The 16,703-nt window shown below is 31.9% G+C and overlaps 4 protein-coding genes across 4 annotated transcripts; 2 read left to right on the top strand and 2 right to left on the bottom strand.

Moving 5' to 3' along the window:
- Positions 1-242: 242 nt before the first annotated feature.
- LOC127282917 (protein MCM10 homolog) lies at positions 243-4,250 on the bottom strand. The gene is made up of 2 exons (XM_051307504.1): positions 4,085-4,250; positions 243-3,803 (listed from the first exon to the last, which is right to left on the bottom strand). Exon 2 carries the CDS (start codon positions 3,799-3,801, stop codon positions 1,420-1,422), a length of 2,382 nt encoding a protein of 793 aa, XP_051163461.1. The 5' UTR covers positions 3,802-3,803; positions 4,085-4,250; the 3' UTR covers positions 243-1,419.
- A 457-nt stretch (positions 4,251-4,707) lies between these two features.
- Positions 4,708-7,565, top strand: LOC127282918 (uncharacterized). Its single transcript, XM_051307505.1, has 2 exons — positions 4,708-4,981; positions 5,707-7,565. Exon 2 carries the CDS (start codon positions 5,732-5,734, stop codon positions 7,223-7,225), a length of 1,494 nt encoding a protein of 497 aa, XP_051163462.1. The 5' UTR covers positions 4,708-4,981; positions 5,707-5,731; the 3' UTR covers positions 7,226-7,565.
- A 4,810-nt stretch (positions 7,566-12,375) lies between these two features.
- Positions 12,376-14,304, top strand: LOC127282920 (putative nuclease HARBI1). The gene is made up of 4 exons (XM_051307509.1): positions 12,376-12,663; positions 13,186-13,482; positions 13,590-13,798; positions 13,885-14,304. The coding sequence occupies exons 1-4, from the start codon at positions 12,376-12,378 to the stop codon at positions 14,171-14,173; spliced, it is 1,083 nt and encodes a 360-aa protein (XP_051163466.1). The 3' UTR covers positions 14,174-14,304.
- A 172-nt stretch (positions 14,305-14,476) lies between these two features.
- Positions 14,477-15,675, bottom strand: LOC127282921 (uncharacterized). The gene is made up of 3 exons (XM_051307510.1): positions 15,501-15,675; positions 15,210-15,426; positions 14,477-15,131 (listed from the first exon to the last, which is right to left on the bottom strand). Exons 1-3 carry the CDS (start codon positions 15,672-15,674, stop codon positions 14,626-14,628), a joined length of 897 nt encoding a protein of 298 aa, XP_051163467.1. The 5' UTR covers position 15,675; the 3' UTR covers positions 14,477-14,625.
- Between the last annotated feature and the right edge of the window lie 1,028 nt (positions 15,676-16,703).

Genomic DNA, 16,703 nt, shown 5'->3' on the forward strand with positions numbered 1-16,703 from the left:
GATCGAGATTCAAGTCCGGAGTTTATTTTTATCAGTAATTTTTAGACAAATTATTCCGCAAAACAAAAAAAAAGAAAACCAGGCAGAAATTTAGATATCTTGACTGAATCATCATGTCATTTTTGTGAACAACGAATTATAGTTCACTGATTTCTATCAGAGATTGGTATAATAGAATTATAATAAAGACAACTTTAATTTTAAAATCAAATTTTAGCTTTTTAAATAAATTGTTTTTTGTAAAAAAAAAAAAAAAATTTGAAAAATTGCTCAAGAATGTGTTTTTTGTTCCAATCTCTGATTTGACTGATAATTAAAGGTGAATGATTAATTTTTTGAGTAGATAGCTAGATTATTTATTAAACATCTCTTTAAAGAGATGTCACTCTTATTTTGATGATTCTCATTAATTAAAGAGATATAAATCCAATTGTAGAGGAGTAAAAGAAAAGTATTTTTCTTTTTATTTTACTTTTTGATTTTTTTTTCTGTTTTACAAATGTACTTAGCTTACAAAGTTACAATAATTTTTTTTTTTTTTTGAACTTTAAAAAAACAAATCTTTCATTTTTTTTTCGTATAGTGAATCAGGCAAGCGATGCTTTGTATCGATTTTGAAAAATGCAACGATGTAAGCACACTGCAAAAATATTGTTCAAATTTTGGGAAAATTATGAACGTTATAAATTTAAGCCTCATGCCTGGTGTATGTACAATGCAATGCAATATTTATGTATGTTGAATGATTCAATGGGTATCAAATGGTATGTATTTGTTACTAGTTAATTGTAGTGCTGCTAAAAGAAAAACAAAAACAAAAAAAAAAAAAAAAAACTATGTTTATCCGGGCGGAAAAAAACTGTGAAAATGGTGACTTTAGATATGAAAATTGAAATTGGTTTAACATAGAGAATAAATTTTTATATTACTAAAAAAAAAAAACAAGGATAGCGGGTATCATCCTTCATTCGATAAAAATACATAAAAAAAAAAGGTTACAGATTATCAGACTCGGCCCTCGAATTAAGGATTAAATTGTCATTTATAACTTTTACAATTTGTATTTGCATTTATTTAAAAGAACCTGCATGTTTGGCTCAATGAATTTTCTTTTCTTTTAAATGTACTACTTTGTTATATATTTCCTCATAAAAAAAATGAATATTTTAATGAGATATACTTTTTATTCGTAGGTGAAAATAATTATTTTTATTTCAGATACATTTTATTAATCGATTTTTTTATTTAATTTAATTTTATCACTGCAGAATAAAAGATTTATTTTCTTAAAATATATTAATTAAAATTTGTTTTTTTCAAAGTATTTTATTGTACCAGTGTAAATTTGTCATATTACATAATTCTGAACAAAACAATGATAATTATTTACAAATATAATACAACTTAGTACTTGAAAATTTATTCTGGTACAAGAAGATTGAGACTTGTATTTGAAACTTCAGATCCAATAAATTTCTCTTCGCCCCCACGTATTGATAATGTTGTTCCGGGAATTTTTACCTTTTTCTCATCCATCATAGCAGCTCTCTTCCAATTTGAACTGTTACATTTTTTACAACTAACTGTTGGTACAACATCCAAAGTCACAGTTCTATTTCCACAATCGCCACATTTGAAAAATCTCTTTACAGCATCATGAACTTTAACATGATGTCCCAATTCTTTGCATAAATCTGATCTTGAAAATGCCGTGTATTTACAAATTGAACAAATCACTGCCTTACATGGAACCTTGAATGTTGACATCATTTTTTCTTCCATTTTTTCTTTTATCTCTAATTTACCAAAATATTTTTCTTTCTCTTCTTCTTCGGATTTTTCAATAAGATTAACGTGCGCCGATGTTGTTTCCAACATTTCTTTAAATTTGGTGGTGAAATTTTTTGTTTCCTTTAATTTTTTCTCTTTTCTCTCTTCTTCTTGTTCAATTTCTCGTTTTCGTTTTAGGGATTGTTCTTTTTTTTCTTTACTCATAAGAATGTGATTTGGATTTGATTTTTTGAATTTTCCATTTTCTTGAACAAATTTCAAAGCATTTATTTTTGCAGAGTCCTTTTGTTTTTTGGTAATTGATTCCGATAAATCGATATTTCCTGAAGTGATTCCATTGCCAAGTCGTGGAAATGAAAATGAATTTGAAAGTCCAGAGGAAGATTTTGTAATTGTCTTTGATTTTGAAGATTTTGAAAGGCTATTTAAATCAAAAGATTTTGAATCATTTGATGGTGTTGCAAATCCTTGTTTCATTGTCCATTCTTGTAATTTACTTCGAGTGAAGCCTGGAGTTTTTGATAAATAAGATGTATCTTCTTCAGCATTCATTGCTTGTAATTTGCTCAATGTAAAACCATTTTTCTTCTGTGGAGTCGAAGATACACAGGGAATTTCAAAAGTAATTTCTATATCTTCTTTCAAAGAAGATTCCTTTGTTTCATTTTTTGTAAGATTTTTTAATTTATTCAATCTTTCAAAATCTTTTTTCGATTGATTATTTGTTAATTCTACCATGTGTCGTTTAGTTTCAGGTTTATCTAAACTTGTGTTTTCTAAAATTTTATTTTTTTCTTCTTTTTTCTCGGGTTTTTTCATGCCAGTAAGTAAAGCCAAACGTTCACGATCTTTATCGACAAGTTTTTGATTTCGTTTAGCGGGAATTCCAAAAAAATTTTGTGGCTGCGCTTGAGTTATGGCGGCTTGAATTTTTTTTCCACCAAAACTTTTACCAAATCCAGAAGGTGGTCCAAGACCTCTTCCATTTGCGCTTGATTGAATATCAGCACGACGTGAACATTGTTTATATTCTTTTTGAACATGATAAACACAATATTCGCATCTATTTCGATTAACAACCGATGAACAGGGTTTACCACTTTTGGTTGTTGATTTACAAAGTCCCATATCCTTGGAATTGCCGAGAATCATGACTTTTTGTGCATTATCGACTGATAAAGTTGCTTGATCCTTATCATCTTTATTTTCTAAAACATTTGGATTTAAAATACCAATACAAACACCAGTTTCGGTTTTCCATAAGGCTTTATATGCTCCACTAAAGAGAAAAACAGAAACAACATTCATATCAAAGGAAAGATCAGAGATTTTCCAAATGCAATATTGACTTCCTTTTTGTGATTTTAAAATTGGTGATTTATTTATGACAACTCCGGCAATTACCCAATCATCTTGAAGATTTCCCGTGGCTAAATGTGATTTTACTTTTGATATTGTAATTGGAGTTCGACCAAGCATTCGATCTTTTAATTCTGTTGATGATATTAATGGTTTTACTATTCGAAGTCCAAATATTGGATCACTATAAACGTCAATTGATATTGAGGCTTTTGTTGTTGAAACTGTGGATAAATTATTATGATATTTAGATTTATTTATTGTGCTGGATTGAGAACTATTTCCTCTTGCATTATTAAAATCAAAAGATTCTTTGCTTTCACGTAATACTTCTCTGGTAATGAATTGATCCTTTTTCTCAAATTCCTCTTTTTTGAGAATATTTCTTATTTCACGACCACCCTCTGAATATTTATTTAATTCAAAATATCGTTTGTCTTCATCGTCAGATGAGTCAAGATTTTCATTGTAAATTGAATTTGTACTTTCCTTTGATGATTTTTCAATTGAATTTGAAGCAGAATCGAGAAAATTAAAATTCAATTCTTTTAAAGAAGTTTCAGATTTTTTTGGTTCACATTCAGATTCTTCATTGTTTGCAAGGAGATCATTTAACATATCTCCTAAATCTGAATCATCGTCGTTATCCATGACTGAAAATATTATTGTTTATTAATTAAGTGATCATGATAATATAACCAGAAATTTCTAGCACTTTGTGGTTTATGAAATTTATTTTAATATTACATGTATTTAAAGGTTATATTTAAAAAAATAATGGTTTTAATTAATTAAAAAGATTTTTGTTTACAAAAAGAATAAATTCTTCTTTAAATCACAAATATTTTACGTAATAATTTTTGAATGAGCAAATTCTTTTGTTTACATATCATTGTTAAATGAAATAAAATATACAATATTATTTATTTCTTACCTTATTTAAATTTTAACAATTAAATATATTTTCAAGTAACACAGTGATACAGCATATGAATTAACATATTAATAAATATATTATTTCATAAAATTAATTTTATTTTTGCAATAAAAAGTTATAATTTGACGTTTGTACACGTTTCCACGTTTTACCCGCCAATAGTTGTCCATAAACTAGTAAAATAATATAGAAATGAACTGATGGGCGGTATTCATAGTCGATACTTATTTCTTAAGCAGCGACTTAAGCTGACACCTAGATTCATAGTCGCGCATTGTGGATTGACTTAAGCCGCAACTTAAGCATTTGCTTAAAGAAGTAAATGCTTTTGATTTTGAGATGCAGAGTCCCATCTTAAGAGTGCCAAGTATTCATAGTCAAATAGGATTTTCTTATTTGACATTACCGGTGGACTCCAATTTGGGACATGGGGACTCCAATTTGGGACATGGTCGTAGTTGGATGTCCGTATGTCCGTAGTTTAGTTTAGTTTAATTTGTTTTAATTTGGCTAATTGTGTTTATTAATGAAAAGTGTGTATTTGTTTGAAACTGATTTAAACCTGGTATTAAGCCAGGAGTGAAATAATTGCAAGAATTTGTATTGAGAATTATAATATTAATTGTGGTTAGATACTACTATCTTCTTGGTCACATGTCTAACAGCAATATATGAATCCGAGTGCATCTTAAATATAAATAACCACACCTTATGATAAATGGATTTTATATAAATTATTACTGATTTCTTTCTGAATGGAAAAATGATTTTTAAAGCGTGCAGAAGGAATAGCGGAAAAATCAATTAAGGAAGCGTGATGGTCTCATAACCTAAAATCAATGGTTGATAATTTGAGGAAAATTTGCCACATTCTTTAATACCATCGGAATACAGGTATTAATTTCGAAAATAAATATTCGGCCTTGCTGATTTATATTTTGGAGTTTGCTGCTTTTTGGATTTGTGCTAATTTAGTTTATGCTTTCCTTCAATTTATTCTCTCCTAATAAATTCTTCATTTGCTTGGCTTTATCCCTGCTTAAAAATTAATGGTTTAAACCATAATCCTCAACTTGCCTGAGTGAGTACATTATTATTTTTTTTTTAATTTTTCTTGCTGATTTTGTTTAAAAAAGAAAAAGGAATAAGGAGAGGAAAAGGAGGTTAAAGAGGGAAAGAAGAAAAGGAAAAAAAGAAAAAAAAAAGATAAGAGTTGATTTTGTTAATAAATAAGCGTGTTAAGTTTGGAAATGCTTTTCCTCCTTTTTTTTCCTTATGCTGGGTAAATAGGGGATTTGAGCAGTCAGTCTCCTGTAATTATTAATCACTGAGACATTGTGCGTTTTTAAATCTTGGGGATTATTAGCAAATTAAGATTTGCTTAAAAAAAAAAAAAAATAAAAAAAAAAAAAAAAAAAAAAAAAAAAAAAAAAAAAAAAAAAGAAAGGGAAAGGGGAAAAAAAAAAAAAAAAAAAAAAAAAAAAAAAAAAATTCTCTCTTTCTTTGCTTAATTAGTTAGATTACTGATTGATTATAGATGTCTTGGTACTGGATGTGAAAATAGGGCTAAATTGTTTCTCTCTATTGTGGTTGCTTTACTTACTTGAATTTTTTTTCAGCTTGATCCGGTTTAATACGAATGAGATGGAGTCCTTGAGGGAAGAGTCTGCTGAGGAGGGTGTGCCGTCTGGAGGTTTGGAACGACCTGGTCACAGTGTAAATGAAATCCCTAATCCTGCGGTCATGAGTTGCGTTATGGATGCGGATATAGATCTTTTGACGGGGAATAATATTCAATCAGCGGAGAATGACACTAATTCTTTCCTTCCTTCCCCAATTAGACCCTCAATTAATCCTAAGAAAAGGAACATATCCGTTAGGAATAACAATGAATCAGTGGCAACGGGCTCTTCAGATGGTTCATTTGGTCATATTACAAAAAAACTCCTAATTCCTGAAAAAAATTCTTATCGAGAAATACGGGCCGATCGACAACCACATTCCGCGGATATTGGTCCCGAAAATGCAAGCAATCAATCTCAGTTTGAGGATGTAATTTGGGATCAACACGATCTTGAATGGAATAATAGTATTCTTCCTCCACTCTATTCCGCTTCTAGCCCTCCCCCATTTATTGTTTTAATGGAGAGCACCATTAGAGGCAAAAATATTGGAAAACTGGACCCGATATGTGTAATTGATCTAATATCGCCTATTATTGAGGGGGGAAAACAAATAACACGTAATGGGAAAAATCAAATAAAAATTGATTGCGCAAAATGGCAAGATGCTAACACCTTAGTTGGTGCCAAAGAACTAATATTGGCGGGATATGTTCTCTTCATCCCAGATTCCTTTTTGAGAAAAAAGGGATTCACAAGATGGTTCCCCACTAACAGATCAGTCAGGGATATAGTCAGGGTATGTCGTGAAGGAGACTTGGATAATATAGCTAGTATTCGTCGTATTATTGATGATAGGAACACAATTCTAGAAAAGATAGAATTTACTTTCAATTCACCTATCGTTCCACGTAACATTGTACTAGGTGATTTTGTTATCCCAATAACTCCTTCCTTACAGAGACCTCGGAGATGCTTCCGTTGTCAGCGTTACTGCCATGTGGCTAATCAATGTCGTTCGACTTACCCGACGTGTGAATTTTGTTCTGGAAGGCATTTGACAGACCTTTGTCCGAATGGTCACTTGCAACCAAAATGTAAAAATTGCAAGGGTTCCCATGTGGCCTCTTCATCGGAGTGCCCTGTATTTAAATTTGAATTTGGCATTTTAAAATATCGTTATATCCATAATTGTAATAGAGAGGAGGCTAAACTTCTGTTTTATGCGGAAAATCCTGATTTATTAAATAACATTGAAACTAGGGGTGAAACACCTCTGCCTTTGCCGGTGATTCGTCAGGGTATGACATCAACCCAACCAACTAGGTCTTCCACACCTATTGACCTTCAAGATAAGGTAAATAATCCCATTCCTGATCCGGTTTTGGAAATTTCGAATGCGCTGAATCAGCATCAACTGTCTGAAAAAATATCGGCTGTAAACACACTTATAAATATCAATCAGTCTCGCTCAAACTTGATTAACTCAATAAATGAGAATCTCTCTACAAAATGAACACTTAGAAGAGTTCAATTTTTTTATTTACTAAGAGATTTAATAGTTCTATTTTTGTTAGTTTTAAGTCGTTATAGTTATTGGTATTGATTGGGCTTAGAGGTTGGCTAAGGGAAAAGAAAGAAAGAAGAAAAAAGGGAAGGGAAGGGGGGAAAAAAAAAAAAAAAAAAAAGAGAAAAGGAATAATGAGGGGTAAGGGATGGCCCTGTTTTAATATTTCTATATTTTAATTCTCACTGTGTTTCATAATTTGAGTCTGACTGCTCAAATATAAAATCGATTAAAATAATTGGAGTGTTATTGTTTTGTGTACTATAAATGGTTACGGGTTGTAAAACACCTCCTACTAAATTTGATAGATGTTTAGGAGGATTTGGCAAAATTAATCGTATTATCTTCCTTGAAGGATTATTAAACTACTATATATTCAATTGGTTATACTAAGGATAATTAATTTTGTTGGTAATTAATCCACATTAAATAATCCTCAAAAAGGGGAGATAAGGAATAGTTTTCTACAAATTGTTTGAGGTTTTTTTTGTTTTGTTTTGATTTTATATACTACTTGTTTTTTGCTATGGCTATTTAGGTATTTGGATACTCGGGAGTTATTTGAGGAGTTTTGTTGGTTAAACTTTGAGGAGGTAATTGATATTTGGATTGGATAGAAGTGAGAAAATAGTTTGCCCGTTGTTCTACTGGTAATATAACTTATAACAGTAATCTGTAATTGGATTGTTGTTCGTAATGATGTCTTCAACCAATCAAACTATTAAATATGGAATTTGGAACGCTCACAGTGTGCTAAATAAACGTGCTGAAATAGAGTCGATGTTACATATTTATGGGCTGGATGTCTTGGCCATTGCGGAAACTTGGCTCACTGCTGGAACTAAAGTTTGGCAAATCCCTGGCTATTCCACCTATCGCTGCGATCGGCTTGATCAGCGACATGGGGGTGGGGTGTTGATCTTGGTCCGTAGCAGGTTTATGGTTGCGCCTATTAAAGTCAAACACTCAATATTAGAATACATTGATTGTGTAGGGGTAACCATTGCTTCTGACATAGGGAAAATCCAGTTTTTCTCGGTCTACGCCCCTCCTAACGTTAAGATTCCCTCTCGAATTTGGAAACAGCTGACTAGCTGTGGTACTAAAGAAAATCCCTATATTCTATGCGGTGACTTTAATGCCCACGCATGGATGTGGGGGGCAATTAATTGCAATTTGAGGGGAATCCAACTGAGCGAGGCTGTGGAAGAGGCAAACCTGGTCCCGCTGAACGATTGCGATCCTACATATGTTAGTGGTAGGGGTAAGGTTGGGGGGAACATTGACCTAATATTTGTCTCTGCTGACCTGTGTAGACTTACGTCGGCTGATGTTACCTCTGACACCTTTAGTTCGGATCACTTCCTGGTTGTGGCTTGTACGGATGTCTCCGCTAAATATCAAAAGGCCTCAGTCAATAGACTGAACACTAATAAAGTTGATTGGGCGAGATTTTCCTCTGGAATTAATTCCTGTGTTAAGATTCTGTCACAACGTCTTGAGGTTGAGGATTCCCCGGAGGTGATCTACGATCAGTTGTTGACTGACATAAAAGATCAGTTGGTTATTGCGGGAGCCTATTACCCCTCAGGACTTCCTGGTCTAAGAAAAGCCAAACCACTCTGGTGGGACCAATCTTGTGAGGAGGCTCTTGAAAGGCGTAGAGAGGCCAGAAAGAACTTCCTAAAGTCTCAGTCCCAGGAAATGCGAGTTATATTTGATCAAGTTGATAGCGAGGTTAAGTGGTTTTTGAGAAACAAGAAAAAGACTTCTTTCGTTGATTTCTGTAACTCGGTTAGTCCGGCGATGGGTTCTAAAGAGATTTGGAAGAAGGTTAGGGCTTTCTCGTCTTCAACGCAACCCTTACGTACAGGGATTTGCAATGACCCCGACTCTGAAATTTTTAGCAAACTACAAAGGGATTTGGTGAAAGAAGATGTTCTTCCTGTAGATCTTCCCCTGATTCATGGAGTTAATAATGACTCCCTACTTAATGGTCCATTCTCGAGAGCGGAATTTAAATCAGCAATGTGTTGTGGTAAGAGGGATTCTGCTCCAGGTCTAGATGTTATTTCCAATTTAATCTTGCGTCAACTACCAATGGATGCCCACAACTTGCTTTTGTCTCTTTTTAATGAGTTCTTCTTAAAGTCATCCTTTCCAACGTCATGGAGAAACACGAGAGTAGTTTTCATTCCCAAACCGGAGGGCAAGGGCTATCGTCCGATTTCATTGACATCTGCGGTTAGTAAACTGTTTGAGCGGATGATTCAAAAGCGACTAGAACACTACCTAGAAATGAAAAACAGTATTCCGATAGGTCAGTTTGGATTCCGCAAGGGGAGATCGACGATCGACTGTGTTTCCACCTTTACTACGGACATTCAGCAGGGCTTTGTCGGGGGGCACCATACTGTGGCCTTGGCCTTGGATCTCAAGGGTGCATTTAGCAACATCCTTCCCAGTGCAATTTATAGTCACCTTGTCAAACTGCGAGTTCCTGACAGATTGGTGAATTTCGTCTCGTTTATTGTTTCGTCGAAGAACTTGTTTTTTTCAGCAGATTCGTGTGATTTTAAGGTTTCGCATGTAGGTGTTCCACAGGGAGGGGTGTTATCGCCCCTGCTTTTTAACTTAGCTTTAAGTGGAATAGCCTCTGTCATTCCCTATAGAGTCAAATGGCTAATGTTTGCTGATGATCTTCTCCTATATGTGAGGTCGAAAGATGTTAAGGATGCGATAGACTTGATCGAGGAAACTGTAGGGGTATTAACACCTTGGCTAGCAGAGATTGGTCTTGACATCGCTCCGGGCAAGTCACAATTAACCATTTTTTCCAAAACACGAGATAAGCTTAATGATATATATTTAAAAATAGGGAACAATAGAATTAAAAATCAGGATGACTTGATCTATCTGGGGATTCACTTGGACCGCAGATTGACTTGGTCACTGCATATAAGGAGTATAGCTCAAAAAGCTTCTAGAGCCATCAACATCCTGAGAGCTATGTCAAAGATATCATGGGGAGCAAATCCTTCCTCAATGATCCTAATTTATAAGGGTTTAATCAGGGCTCACCTGGAGTGGGGTTGTCAACTCTTCGCAAATGCTAGTCGATCTAACTTGGACCTTCTAGATAAAATACAACTGGCTGCGTTGCGTGCCATTTTAGGATGCATGAAATCAACCCCTGTCGGCATCTTGTTATCTGAGGTGAATGAGTCACCACTGGCCTTGAGACGCTCGATCATTGGCAAACGGCACATGCTCCGAAATCTTGCTTGGTCTCTGAACCCTCTCGTTCCAAAGTTGCAATTGTTGTCTGAGAAATGCCTAATAGATAAGAGATATAGACGGGACACAGGTTCGATGAAGTTTTCATTGCTGGATACATATCGAGATATGACATGTATTACTAGGAAGGCTTTTAAATCCAGGAAACCCTCAACTTTTGATATGACTTGGGAGGAGCTATCTAGTTCCCTTGACATTGACGTTCATTCTGGTCTTGAACTGAAGAATGATGCTCAACCCGATAGAGCCTTTAATCAGTTGATGCAGCGGGATTTTTCAGAATTTATTCAATTTTTTACTGATGCTTCTCATAATCCAGTTAAGGGTCTTTCTGGCGCTAGTTTTGTTGCTCCTTCTATTAATTTGGAATTTGGTGTTCGTTTGAGCGGATTGATGTCGGTAGATTCATGTGAGGCATATGCAATCTATTCGGCATTGAGGCACTCTTTACAGATGAAAAACGATAATACACTTATCATATCTGATTCACGGAAAATTTTACAAGAACTTGACCAAAGAATATGGATTAGGGATCCTCATCCTTTTATTGTAAAGATTCTCAGAGTGATTTTCGAGTTGAAGAACCTGGGTGGAAGGGTACGATTTTTATGGATTCCGGCGCATATAGGGATCAAGGGGAATGAAATGGCAGATTTGGTAGCTAAAAAATCATTGTACTTACCTTTTGGGAACTACTCAGGTACCCCCCTGCGTGACTTTATTTCTCTGTTAGAGCGAGATTTTGAGTCATGGAAATCCTTAAATTGGCCATACGCCGATATACGGTACTCGAGTAATAGATATTATACAAGGGTTAATTGCAAAACCAAAAGACCTTGGTTTAAAGGAATCCAAGCTCCACGCCGATACATTAATACTGTGACCAGGTTGCGGACCTCGCATATATGTACGGGAGAGCACTTTGAAAGAATGCAGTGGACTCTTCCTTTAGGATGTGAGTGTGGTGCGGAATATAAAGACCTCAAACACCTACTTAGCTACTGTCCTATTCTTTCCACGGGTAGACCGGCTTTCTTTTCATATCTAAATACCAAGATAACTGATTTTAATCCTGATAATTTTGATTTGGACAATTTGATTTTTAATCCAAATGCTGATATAGTTGTAGAAATCGGTAAATTTTTTGCTAGTGGCGATGTGGTTATTTGAGCAGAATGAATTGAGATTTTATTACTAAATGTTTAATTTATAAGTTAATTATATATTTTTTTTTTTTTTTTTTTTTTTTTTTTTTTTTTTTTTTTTTTTTTTTTTTTTTTTTTTTTTTTTTTTTTTTCTCTTTACACGCTCTTCTTATTGAGTGTATTAATTATTCTTAATTTTAAGATTGTAATGGAATAAATAATAAATAGAGGAAAAAGAAGGAAGGAGAACGGTTGAAGGAAGAAGGAAGAGATTAATAAAGAAATTTATCATAAGCATTTTATTATTTTCACTTAAACTTTCTTAGTCTCACTTGGGTAGAGAGAACTTGGTTTTGAATTATTCAAATTTTCCCGCTCTCCCTCTCCCTCTAGCATACTGCACTGTGGGATCTATTAAAGGCTATGTACATAGCTGTATCTGACTTACATACACATACCTGGATTTACATACATCTAACTGGAAATAAAATTTAGTACTGGCTACCTGTATATACAAGAGGCCATTTAAACAAAAAGAAGAAGAAGACATTACCGGTGAACTTATTTGAACGAAATGAGGTTATGATTTAAAGTCAACGTTTTAGTTGACTTAAGCAATAACTTATTAGTGTATTTATAGTGAAAAAAGTGTTAACTATGGATATAATAGATTATTTAAGTGACATTGAGGATAATATTGATAATGAAGATGGTCCGAACAATATAAGACGTGCAAAACGATACATTCGAGATGCGGAAAATCCTTTTGAAATAGATGAGTGGGAGTTTCAGAGACGTTATCGTTTTTCAAAAGATTCTGTGTTAGTTGGTATTTTGCCTGAAATACAGGCAGGGCTAATTAAACATAATAATCGTGGTTTACCCATTGCACCACAACTCCAACTACTTCTCTGTTTACGATATTTCGCAACTTCAAGTTTTCAGGTAATTTAAAATTTTTATTTATATATAGACCCATATACTATTCCAAATAGAATATTCCTTGTATGAAAAATCAACGATTCTAATTTTTTTTACAGATTTTGCGCTATATAATAAAAATAAGTAACTTTTATTATTAGAAATTAAAAAGAATCTGTAACCTTTACATTTGTTAAACTTGAATATGTTTGACTTATTAGTATAACCTCAAAGCTAAAAGTAGTTTTTAACAGAACTGAAAATATATTTGAAATTGATTTTATCTAATTTTAAATAACATTTGTACAATTTTGAAACAAAATTTATTGTTAAATAATAAAACAAAAATTAACATTTTGTGTTTTTTCTTAAAAATTACATCAAATTTTTTAAAAATAATATATAGATTATTTTACTCTATAAAAGATTTTCTATAATTCTACTTGTTGAATTTTGTTGGCAAATTTTTTTTCGAAAGTTATAAATATTCTTTTATGTGATAGGAGTGTAAAATTTAAAAATTTATTTAATGTTATATTTTCGCAGCTTGTTCTTGCCGACACTATGAAGATTTCTCAATCAACTGTCTCAAGAATTGTTTTTCGTGTCGCCACGTTGCTTGCCAGTCTCATTAATTTATATATTAAAATACCAGCAACTGGTGATGCCCGAAATGAGAATCATCGTTTGTTTAACGTTTTAGGAAGAGGGCATGGAGCAATAGGACTTCCTCGTGTTGATGGAGCGATTGATTGCACTCACGTTAAGTTAGTCGGCACAAGGTTTAACCAGATTGAGGAAATGTTTAGAAATAGAAAAGGTTATTTTTCACTTAATGTACAAGTAGGTATACTAATGATGACTGTGAGGATTTTTTTTAATATTAGTAGAAAATTTATTTTTGACAAAAATTGTGAATAGTTTTTATATTATTGTACAATTTTTTGTAGGCTGTTGTTGGACCCCGAATGGAGTTTCTCGACATTGTTCCGGAATGGCCAGGTAGAGCACATGACAGCCGTATATTTCAGAATTCGTTAATTCACATGCGTTATATTCAAGGACAATTAGATGGGATTATTGTAGGTGATAAAGGATATCCCTGTTTGCCTTTTCTTATGACACCTCTCAGAAATCCTCATACTGAAGAAGAAATCATGTAAGTATTTAAATTGTTTTCACATCAATATAAGTTAATTTGCTGAAGATAAAACTTGACATTTGTGTAATATTAAATTGTTTCAGGTATAATGAAATTCAAATACGAACGAGAATAATTGTTGAGCGAACTTTTGGTGTATGGAAGCGAAGATTTCCATGTTTGGCACGGGGAATGTCAACTAAGCTTATTTGTTCAACAACAACTGTTGTTGCATGTGCTGTTTTGCATAATATGGCATTACGTTTCAATGACATATTAGAAGATGATGACTTACAAGAATATGAAGAAGTTCCTGTACCTAATGCAGAAAATATAAATATGGATGGAGAAGTCGCACGTCAGTTACTAATTCACCGTTTATTCAATGGATAATAAGTAATAATTTGGAATAAAAAATTATTTATTTCAATATCATATTTTAAAAAGAAAAACCATTACATTAAAATATTTTATGTACATATTTCAATAAAATCTTTTCTTCACAATAAATAACATTGATAATATTTTTACAGCTTTACTTCATTTCACTTCAGAATAAAAATTTGTTTAATAATCTTAAATGTAAATATAAAATTAAATATAATATGATATAATAAAATATAATTCATAATATAATGGAATGTATAAATATATAGTTAAATATAAATAAATCTAAAAATAGTATAAAATCTTGTGTAATAAATTGTCTACTAAAATATAAAATGTTCACTTAATACTGTTAATTGTACTAGCTTTGGAATAAAATAATTTAAAAGAATAGGAAATAAGGTTTTTAAAAAAATAACATAAGTTAAAAACTCGAAGCATAAACAATACATCTCAATTCACAATGGTGTAAGCTCTATTGCCTGTGTTAACCGCATTTCCGCCAATTGAGCTTCTGCTTCGGCTTTACGAATTTCTAATTCGTGGATTTTTTTTAAATGCTCCATTTCTAACTTCTGTTTTCTAATTTGGTGCTCCAATTTTAACGAAAGCAGCTCTTCCTCTTTTTTCATTATATTCAACAAACGCTCAGTCTTTTTCGTCTCCTTATCAAGCTTTTGCTTGTCTACTTTACTACTTGCTGTAGAGCGCACTATGTCCAATTTTTCATAGTCGAGCATGGACTCCTTGCTCATGCACCTCCTTTTCACAGACAAAGGAGTCGATGTTTGTGAACAATTAATTTCATCTTCTTGAAAACGTCTCTTTTTAACATCAATCACAGAAGATGCCGTGTTCAAAAGGAATGAAACCTCTGATTCCTGAATCTCAGAATTAGAAGTTACAACATTTCTGAGGGACTCTGTTGATACTTCTTCATCATCAAAAACTGCTTCTCGACGTTCTAAAATACAAAAATGATTAGATTATAAATTATTAATAGTATATCTATTTTAAACTTACAACCCGAAAAATACATTACCATTTATTAAATCTTCCGAGAAGTTTGATGAAAAATATGATGGCGCAGTGGCCATTAAATCAGGAACTATAGCGGCTATATCTGGGTCCACTTCAGCAACATTTATTGGAACATTTAAGTTTCCCGTTGCCATTACATCTTGCTTTTCCTGAGTTAAAGCATTTCTCTGCTGCAGCTTCATGTTGCTCCACATTTTTTTTAACTGTTTAACCGACCTCTGCAAAAAAAATTTTTTTTAGAAATTTCAAACTTTAAACATTTAATTTGTTTAGCACAATTAATTATTTTTACCTGCTCTGCAATAAGTACTGAGCCATTGTATTTTTCCTCGATTTCACTCCACGCAGCCTCTTTAGCTTTCAAGGTGGAACAATCGCTTTTGCGATTTTCAATAACATGGGAAAATCTTTTGATAATTTCCAGGAAAAGTTTTCTTTCCGTATTGGTGTAATGCTTTTTAGACATTTTATTACTAAAAAAAAGTTTAATTAATTAGTATTAAAATTTAGTATTATTTATAATAATTTAATTATTTATTGTTTACAAATTTTATATTCCATTATCTTTTGATTTTAATATATAATTTAAGGGACTGAAAGAAGAAGATTTATTTGGATACATTTATTTCTACAAGAAAAAAGAATTTATGTATGAAAGTAGTTATTTTATGTTTATAAACAATTAAAATTTTTTAGCGTACAGCACTTTTTTAAAAACGAAAGTGTATACATTTATATCATCTAATCGCATATATTCTGAAAATTGACAAAAATTATTGTTTTAGAAGTTGTTATTAATTTTTTTTTTATTTTTTACAAATTTTGAAAATTAAAAAATTTGTATGCATTTATAAATTGTATAATTTGGTTTTTTAAAAAAATTTAATAATAATGAAAAGATTTTTTTATTAAAAAAATTTAATAATTAAAAATTAAAATCACATAATTTTTTAAAAATCTATAACAATATTTCAAATAATTTTTCCATATCTTAATAATGGAGAAAAATTTATCTAAATATATTTCAGCAGGATTAAAAACATTTCACTTTTTCTCCTTTCAGGTAGTCATTTTTGTATCCTTTTACTTTTATTGCGGGTACTTTTTTTCTGAAAATATTGAGATATTGCTCGCGTTAAGGGACTTAATCCTACCCCCAATAAAATCCAGATGTTACATACATTTTGCTCATCTCATTGAAAGCAGTAAGAAGTAAGAATGATTTTACTTTCAAAAATTAAAATATATATTTAACCTTAAAGAAATTATTTTAGAAAAATTATATTTCTTAGAACAAAATAAAGTTTATTCGTTTATAACAAATTTTCAACTTTGCTTCTATTTATTATTTTCATAATTCATTACTTTTCTGACAATAAAGATAAGATATAAACAAAATTACCAGTCTTTTTAAATTGAAAAAGGAAAAATAAATTGTGTTCTACAAATTGTACGCCTAATTTTAAAAATATTAATGTTAATATATTGATAATTA

This window comes from Leptopilina boulardi, unplaced genomic scaffold (genome assembly GCF_019393585.1).
Source record: "Leptopilina boulardi isolate dan_hultmark-lab unplaced genomic scaffold, ZJU_Lbou_2.1 LbouV2_302, whole genome shotgun sequence".
Lineage (NCBI taxonomy): Eukaryota > Metazoa > Arthropoda > Insecta > Hymenoptera > Figitidae > Leptopilina > Leptopilina boulardi.

What these genes read in the sequence shown, in the direction of transcription:
- LOC127282920 (XM_051307509.1), top strand. Translation starts at nt 12,376, where the DNA reads ATGGATATAATAGATTATTTAAGTGACATTGAGGATAATATTGATAAT. An exon ending in ATTTTTCACTTAATGTACAA is followed by an intron (nt 13,483 to 13,589) that starts GTAGGTATACTA and finishes AATTTTTTGTAG; the next exon opens with GCTGTTGTTGGACCCCGAAT. An exon ending in CATACTGAAGAAGAAATCAT is followed by an intron (nt 13,799 to 13,884) that starts GTAAGTATTTAA and finishes AAATTGTTTCAG; the next exon opens with GTATAATGAAATTCAAATAC.
- LOC127282921 (XM_051307510.1), bottom strand. Translation starts at nt 15,674, where the DNA reads ATGTCTAAAAAGCATTACACCAATACGGAAAGAAAACTTTTCCTGGAA. An exon ending in CAGTACTTATTGCAGAGCAG is followed by an intron (nt 15,427 to 15,500) that starts GTAAAAATAATT and finishes TTTTTTTTGCAG; the next exon opens with AGGTCGGTTAAACAGTTAAA. An exon ending in CTCGGAAGATTTAATAAATG is followed by an intron (nt 15,132 to 15,209) that starts GTAATGTATTTT and finishes TTTGTATTTTAG; the next exon opens with AACGTCGAGAAGCAGTTTTT.
- LOC127282917 (XM_051307504.1), bottom strand. Translation starts at nt 3,801, where the DNA reads ATGGATAACGACGATGATTCAGATTTAGGAGATATGTTAAATGATCTC.
- LOC127282918 (XM_051307505.1), top strand. Translation starts at nt 5,732, where the DNA reads ATGGAGTCCTTGAGGGAAGAGTCTGCTGAGGAGGGTGTGCCGTCTGGA.